Source organism: Saccoglossus kowalevskii, chromosome 6 (genome assembly GCF_978046115.1).
Source record: "Saccoglossus kowalevskii chromosome 6, keSacKowa6.1, whole genome shotgun sequence".
NCBI classification, from domain to species: Eukaryota; Metazoa; Hemichordata; class Enteropneusta; family Harrimaniidae; genus Saccoglossus; species Saccoglossus kowalevskii.
Window position 1 is genome coordinate 38,071,885 of NC_140646.1, and position 8,380 is coordinate 38,080,264.

The window sequence follows — 8,380 nt, forward strand, 5'->3', positions numbered from 1 at the left end:
TGTCGTTTATTCACTGGTCACTGGTTCACAAAGGTCAATCCAGTGTCAAGGTTCATTGAACTCATGGAGAGAATTACAAATTCACGTAAAACTCTATTCCGGGGATCGGTGCTAAACACAACTAAAACTTTGTTGTTTTATCTTCGTCAATCAAATCCGACTAACTTTCTCTTCAAGATGGCATGTCCCGGTCTGTTTGTTCGTTAACTACAGAGGGCGCTATACAAGTAAAATCACTAAACCACATAGAATAGCGTTATCGCTATTAATACAACGCCGACAGTCGTTACACGGCTCCTCTAAATTGAAGCAATTTACCTCACGAAAAACAAAGACTATATCTACAAATACTACTACTATACTGTCGAGGATTGTCTTATACTTCAACATCAGGCTCCTTGACGGGGATACTTTGGCTAACTAACAATACAAGTTTATGTATTGGTCGATCATAAATAGACTGTCCAACTGCTAGGCGGACTTTCCTGACATGACCATCTTCTCCGGGAAAAGTTTCGATGATGCGTGCAAGTGGCCATCTGGATTGCGGCAGGCTATCATCCATCATCATCACAACGTCATCCTTCTGTAGATCTGGTTGGGAGGCAACCCATTTTTGTCGTTCTTGAAGAGTCGGTAAGAACTCTGTCTTCCAGCGACTCCAGAATTCATTCGTGAGGTACTGCACACGCCTCCAACGGTGGCGACAATACACATCAGCTCTCTGGAATTCTCCGGGTGGTGGAAGAACTACATTAGATTTTAATGTCAATATTTGACTAGGGGAGAGTGGTTCTAATGAGCTTGTTGAACTAACATCAGTGTATGTGAGGGGACGACTGTTCACAATGGCTTCTGCCTCAACAAGTAGTGTTCTAAGCAACTTGTCATCAAGCTGCTTACCATGTGTCATCAGTAAAGCAGACAAAGCGTTTCTGGCGGATCTAATCATCCTCTCCCAAACTCCACCCATGTGGCTGGAATGAGGCACGTTCATTTTGAATGTCACCCAATCACAACTGTCCTTTAAAAGCTCATGACGCACTCTCTTGTGATTCATCTCTGCCAACGCACATAGTAATTCACCCTTTGCACCAACAAAATTAGTTCCTCTATCCGATCGAAGTTGACGAATCGGTTCATGGCGGCCAATGAAGCGGCGATAGGCGTTCAGGAACGAATCAGTACTTAGTGAGTTAGCAGTCTCAATGTGGATCGCACGCGAGCTCAAACAGGTGAAGTGCACACCATATCGCTTTAGTTCACGGCGTCCTTCCTTCACGTAGAAAGGTCCAAAGTAGTCCACAGCACTATAAGTAAATGGAGCTGTGGGTTCTAGTCTGTCTCGTGGTAGATCGGACATCCTCTGCCCTTGTGCAGGTCTACGTAATTTACGGCATGGAATGCACTTCCACACGTAGGCCGACACTGTTGCTCTGGAAGCTATTATCCAGTATCAAGAAGCGCGAATTTCGTTAAGCATCATACCACACCCAGAATGTCCACTTCTTGCATGGTAATGTGAAATTATCAAACTTGTGACTTCTTAGGCAATAACACTGGATGGGTTATATCTCTAGGAAGATTCGCTTTTTTTATTCTTCCTCCTAACCTAAGTATTTCACTTTCATCGAGGTATGGGTCCAGTCAGAATAGGTTGCTTGTCTTCTTCAGTGACTGCTTCTTTCGGCTATCTCCACCAGTCGTGGTACTTGAGAATTCTGTATTATGGAGAATCTGCAACTCTTTAGCAAATGCCTGTTGCTGTGTTAATTTGATAATTTCCTGCTCAGCCCTTCGCATTTCGTCGACATCAACAGGTATGTATGATATCTTTATCACTTCCTTCAACGATTTTAAGTCTTTACAGACTTTTGACAGCTTAACACTTCGGTTCACTAGTTTCTGCTTAAATCGTAGACATACAGCGATAGCTCGCTTTGCCTTATGCCAGCTCGAAAAATATTCCAGTCTTGTTAATATGGCTGCATGGCTACCAGGTTTGACTTTTGTGACCAACACAGTTACTTTCTTGACTTCTGGGTCGTCAGGTTGAAGATCTACATGGTTGATTTCTGGGATCAATGTCGCTGCTGTCGATAGGAATGTTGGTCCCTTCCACCACAAAGAACTCTGGTTCAATTCCTTTGCGCTGACACCTCTCGACGCTATGTCTGCAGGATTATCTTTGGTAGCAATGTGTCGCCATTGCTCTGGAGATGTAAAATCCCTAATTAGTTGAACTCGGTTTGCCACAAAGATGTGAAAACGCCTTGCCTCGTTTGTTATGTAGCCTAGTGTCACCATACTGTCAGTCCAATAAGTGTGAGATATATCTTCATATTGTAACACTTTGGCCAGGAAATTGCTCACTCTTACAGATGTCACTGCAGCCGCCAGTTCTAATCTAGGAATGGTGAATGGCTTTGACAAGGTCACTCTGGTCTTTCCCATAACCAGAGAACAGGAAACTCTGTTGTGTTCATCCATCAGTCTCAAATAACTGCACTGACCGTAACCGGTTTGACTTGCATCACAGAAGTGATGCAGCTCAGCCATCTTCAACTTACCAAAGTCCTTTGGCTTATAGCATCTAGGAATATTAAGCTTTGAGAGAAGAAGAAGTTCTGCCCTCCATCGTTCCCATCTTACTTTGATATCAGCTGGAATTGCATCATCCCAGTCAGCTCCATCTCTGATTAGTCCTTTTACCTGTAAGTATAAGTGGAGCTACTAATCCGAGAGGATCGAATACAGAACTCACGGTGGATAGAATTCCACGTCTAGTAAATGGTTTATCCTTCAACTCAATGCGAAATTGAAAAGTATCCAATTCTACACACCACTGAACTCCCAAGGTGCGTTCAATAGGCAGCTCATTGCAGTGAAGGTCAATGTTCTGTGTACCCTTGGCTCGTTCACTGGGAGAAATACTTTCTATTACCTCCTTACTGTTGGAGATATACTTGTGGAGTCGGAATCCTCCTCTTTTACAAAGTAGTTTACTACTTTCTATCAAATGTATAGCTTCGAATGGAGATGCTACCGATTTCAAACCGTCGTCTAAGTAGAAGTCCTTTCTCACAAATTCAGCTGCTGCAGTACCATACTCATCTTCATACAAATCGGCTGATGCCTTCAGGGCAAAGTTAGCACATCCTGGTGATGATGTGGCTCCGAAAAGATGTACAGTCATCCTAAACTCAATCGGCTCTTGGTCTAGTTTTCCGTGTTCCCACCAGAGGAATCTCAGATAGTCACGGTCTTTAGAATCGACTCCGACTTGGTGAAACATCCCTTCTATATCGCAAGTGAATGTGATTGGCTCTTGTCGGAAACGACACAATACTCCTGTGAGATTGTTTGTCAAATCAGGTCCTTGTAATAGATGATGGTTTAGGACCTCACCATGATATTCTGCACTGCAGTCAAAGACTACTCTTATCTTTCCAGGTTTTTTAGCATGGTATACACTATGGTGGGGAATATACCATATACGACCTTCTACTTGAGAATCTTCATCAGTAGGTATCTTCTCCGCAAATCCCTTGTCTACTATGTCGTTCATGAAGGCTATGTAATCTGCCTTATACTGTGAGTCCTTTATCATCTTACTTTTTAGCCTTGCTAATCGTTTCACAGCCAGTATTTTATTGTTTGGCAGTTTGATATTATCATCCTTAAATGGCAGGGGAATTTCAAAATGCCCGTCATCTCGTTGATGGATTCCATCACGAACCTTCGTCAAGAATCGTTTGTCTTCGATTGAGACTCTTTCTTCTGAACTCCTCTCATTAAAGTCAACTTCGAACATCTTATTTAACTGAACTGGGTTAATCTCCTTTGCTTGTGTTTTGTATGCAAAGTGACATCTTCTTTCATCGGCACTCACAAGTCTGCAGTTGTAGTTATTCATGCTGTCGTCATTCGGGTTGTGCATCATGCCAATAACTCCCCAACCTCGGGCTGTCTGGACAGCGTATGGGTCGTTCTTGTTGTCAGGTATGACATCTCTGGGCTTCAAGGCACGCGTACCGTTCAGACCAATTAACAGGCCTATCTCAGCATCGCTCTGGTATGGATACAACTTCTCTGTGACTTTCTTTAAGTGAGGCCATCGTCTGATGGTTTCAGGCTTTGGTATCTGGCTGTGGCTGGCTGGAATCACCTCTCTAGTGTAAACACTTGGTAATTTTATATTTGTAACACCATCCATATCCTTAACAACCAGACCATCGATCTTCTTACTAGTAATTATCTTCTCATCTAGCATCTTTGGAAGCTTTAAATTAACTATAGATCCCTTTGCTAGGATCTTATTCATTGTGGTTTCTGATAAAAAGCAGGAATCTGACTGTGGGTCTAGTAGTGCATACACCAATGTTTGGTGACCTGGAGATTCTTGGTGATGTAACATGACTGGAACGATAAGTGAGTGAGAGCATGTCTGTTTCTTTGTTTCATTCTGCTGTTTAACTTGCAAGCTGTGTGATATGGCGCTATCAAGCTTGGGCTCCCTACCAACATTAACATTTGGCTTGAATGCGTCATCGTGTAGTACTGTAGGGTGAGCACGCTTACAAGTGTCACATACTTTCTTATATCTACAATCACGGTATCTATGTCCCCATTTTAGACATCCCATACAAAGCCCTTTAGACATCACAACAGCTATTCTTTCTGTATATTTCATTTTGAGAAAGTCTTTACATTTCTCTAAGATGTGTTCACCCTTACATAGAACACAACATCGTTTCACTTTAGCTGTGTCGATGGTTGATGTGGGTTGCTCCTCAACAGCAGCAGTCTTCTTAACCTCATCTGCCTCTGTTGCAAAACTTCTTGCACCACTATATTTACTACTATTTTCCACGCTTTGAGTCTTCTTTCTTATCATCAGCTTTCAAGTTTGCTGGGCTACATGCGATACAAGCATCTCTACTTAGGAACTGACACAACTCAGCAAATGGCGGGTAACGATCATATGAATCACCATGTGTCATGTGAGACTCATCATTCAGCACACTATCTACCTTTCTCATCCATCGGTCAGAAATACTCTTTGGGATTTTCCTTAGAACTTTCTTCTGTTCATCAGGATCATTCAATACCCTCAGATATCCAATGGTCGTCATGGCTGTTTCACAATGAAGTAGAAAGTCTGTGAATTTTCTCAGTTCCTTGCCATCGCTGGATTTTATCTGTGGCCAGTCATTGATTCGTTTCTTGTATGTGTCGGCGACAATCAATTTATCTCCATAGCGCTCGGCTAGTAATTTCTTTGCTTTGATATAAGCTTTCTCGCTATCTAACGTCAGTAGACCTTTAATAACGTCTTTGGCTTCACCAGTAGTATATTTGCCTAGGTAATATAATCTGTCAGCAGATAATGGCTTCTTCTGTTCAACAAGCGTTTGAAAAGAAGTAATCCAGGCAGGATAGTCGTACACATTACCGCTGAAAACATCCGGCTCCTTTCTTGGGAGGTCTTCCTGTCGACTAGATAATATATCAGCCAATCGGTTTAGCGCACCTGCAGAATCAGTTTGACGTGGAGATGTCTGTGATTCATCAATATGGTTATTGCTATCTTCTAACGGTTGCTGCAATATGTGCTCATAGTTTGGCAATGTCACTGAAGGTGGTCTATTGTCTGGAACATGTATATCCTGTGGAAAATTTCCCTCGGACATTGTTCTGGTATTGGCAACATCTTGACTTGAAGCAAACTGTGACTCGTCTGTATATTTACTGCCTATATGGAATGGTTGCAGCTGCCTAGTACTCGGTAATGGTGTGGGGTTAAGCGATGATATTCCAGTAGTATCAGGTGAGAAACGTATACGTCTCCCTTCTGTTGGTCTTGTGTCACCGTCACCTGTATTAGCATAATGAGTTTCATCAGCATAATAGGAAGGTTCCTTTAATAGACCATGGTATGTCGTTTTTGTCCCACTCTGACTTCCATCTTGCTCATACTGATATAGGACCTTTGACTTATTTTCACTAACGGCAATTACTTCTTTGAGATCGATTTCTTCTTTCATATTTCTAATCTCGAACTCTAGATCATCTTGCATTTCCTTAATCTCTAACAAGGATTGTTCTCTAATCAATTCTAGACGTCGTTTTTCCTTATCAATTTGCCGTCTTCTCTGAAGAGCGGCACTTTCTAGGCGCATTCGCTCCTGGTGGGCGGCTGTACGAGCAGCGTACTCAGCTCTTTTCTGGTCTTCTTGGAGTCGTAGCATACTAATATTTGTATGAGTGGAACATGAACTAGCCTTAGAGCTCCTTGATTTTCTGGAAGCTCTGCTTGTTTGAGAAACACTGTCGTATTGGTCAACGTCAGCATGACGATCTTTCTTATCTTGTTTCTTGGCAAAGAAAGACTGCACGGCAGACTTAAATGATTCAATGTATTCTTGTCTTTGTAAAAATATTGATTCATGTTTACTAAATTCGTCTTCGTGTAGGAGGGCACGATACTCATGTTCGCACTGCAGAAATCTTTCACATAGAAATAAACATTCCTTATAACCTTCATGTATGGCCTTGGAATCACCATTATTTGCTATTAAATCATATGTGTTCTGCATAATTCCGTGGAGTTGTCTATATGCATGCTCATACCTTTTCTTATTCTCTTCATATTCATTCTCCAGAGCTTTATCTGTTAACTTGATAGGTCTTCCATAGCTACTATTATACCCAGGGTCCCTTATACGTGATGCCATGGTCTTTATTTCCACATTTGTTTTCTCCAGTTAGAGTTGTACTCACCGGTAGAGTTTTACTGTGGCGAATGATTATTGATAAATCATGTCACTTCAAATTAATTTCATCAATAATGGAACAGTTCACTTGAGGGGTCGCAGTCCGCAAGCATCAGAAATAAATCACTCCAGTATTTCACATCAATGTCGTTTATTCACTGGTCACTGGTTCACAAAGGTCAATCCAGTGTCAAGGTTCATTGAACTCATGGAGAGAATTACAAATTCACGTAAAACTCTATTCTGGGGATCGGTGCTAAATACAACTAAAACTTTGTTGTTTTATCTTCGTCAATCAAATCCGACTAACTTTCTTTTCAAGATGGCATGTCCCGGTCTGTTTGTTCGTTAACTACAGGGGGCGCTATACAAGTAAAATCACTAAACCACATAGAATAGCGTTATCGCTATTAAAACAACGCCGACAGTCGTTACAAACACAGTCAAGAATCTCTTTCAAATGTTGAACCTCCAAAAAACAGAGATGTATTTACCTAATGAGTACAACTAAAAACAATGTAGTCAGACAGATTGAAAGATAATTTTTACTATTAGGAAAGACAATTTTCATGACCGTTTTGGATTTAAAATTTTCATTTTTTATATTTTATTTCATTTTACACTTTATTGCTGTACACTGATAAAAAACCTTGAAAACATCATTATTATTACTACCCCTAACACTGCAATCTGCACTTTTCGAATTGACGTTGTTATTGTTTCATAGCCATAAAACTAACATGTATACCTTTCCATTTGAAAGTTTGGGTGATCCTTAGCCTGGGCTAACTGTTGTTCCCGTTCGTGTGGGAACGCAATTGGGTCAAGCCGAAATGCAAACATATGAAATTTGCTTAAATCTTAGCCCGCACATGGCGTAGTCACAAATAACCATCAGTACAGCAACTGCCGACACTGTTATCTTCTTAAGGGGAGTGATAACTCCCTGCACATGACACCATTTTCTGGGTGCAGAGTAGACAGGGTCATTTTGTTGGGCTGCTATCAGACTTTCAGTTGTGATTGGAGTACTGTCTGTACTAAATCCGGCCTTGTCCCGTGGGATAAATCTTTTTTATGGATGTCATTTTCATTTGCCTCCCTTCCTGGTCCGACACAAGCATCCTCACATGTCTGCTCTAGAATACCTATAACTATGCACATTTAATACAAAGACTTAGAAGTAGTATTTTGAGAGAATAATGTTTTTATTCCCCACGCAAGTACAAAGACGTAAACCTGAGTGGGTCTTTCTTGCAGAGAATGTGGTTTTAAATCTCTGCAATAAATGTTTCTCTCGTAGAATCAAACCCTTTGAGTTGAAGACTATGGATTGAATACTACATGTATAGCGAGGTAAAGTAATGACAATTGAATGTCAAGATAATGTCTAAATAACGACACAATTGTAACATAATGAAACAATGACAACATAATATTGTAGCAATTACACAATAATAAAATAATTAAGAAATAAAGTTGAAATAATGAAACAATAACAATACGATGCTGCAGTAATAACACAATAATAGAATTAGCGCAAAATAATGTTTAAATAAAGACCAAATAACCGAATAATCATCAAATAATAACTGAACCAGTTT

General features: G+C 40.8%; 3 protein-coding genes across 3 annotated transcripts; all 3 read right to left on the reverse strand.

Annotated features, from left to right (window-relative positions):
• Window positions 1-376: 376 nt before the first annotated feature.
• On the reverse strand, window positions 377-1,363 carry LOC146742763 (uncharacterized). Its single transcript, XM_085500696.1, has one exon. It carries the CDS (start codon window positions 1,361-1,363, stop codon window positions 377-379), a length of 987 nt encoding a protein of 328 aa, XP_085356822.1.
• Window positions 1,364-1,647: 284 nt separating this feature from the next.
• On the reverse strand, window positions 1,648-2,559 carry LOC146742764 (uncharacterized). The gene has a single exon (XM_085500697.1). It carries the CDS (start codon window positions 2,557-2,559, stop codon window positions 1,648-1,650), a length of 912 nt encoding a protein of 303 aa, XP_085356823.1.
• Window positions 2,560-2,683: 124 nt separating this feature from the next.
• Window positions 2,684-4,693, reverse strand: LOC146742765 (uncharacterized). Its single transcript, XM_085500698.1, has one exon. It carries the CDS (start codon window positions 4,691-4,693, stop codon window positions 2,684-2,686), a length of 2,010 nt encoding a protein of 669 aa, XP_085356824.1.
• Window positions 4,694-8,380: the final 3,687 nt, after the last annotated feature.

Coding starts and splice junctions, on each gene's coding strand:
- LOC146742763 (XM_085500696.1), bottom strand. CDS start 1,363: ATGTCCGATCTACCACGAGACAGACTAGAACCCACAGCTCCATTTACT.
- LOC146742764 (XM_085500697.1), bottom strand. CDS start 2,559: ATGGCTGAGCTGCATCACTTCTGTGATGCAAGTCAAACCGGTTACGGT.
- LOC146742765 (XM_085500698.1), bottom strand. CDS start 4,693: ATGAAATATACAGAAAGAATAGCTGTTGTGATGTCTAAAGGGCTTTGT.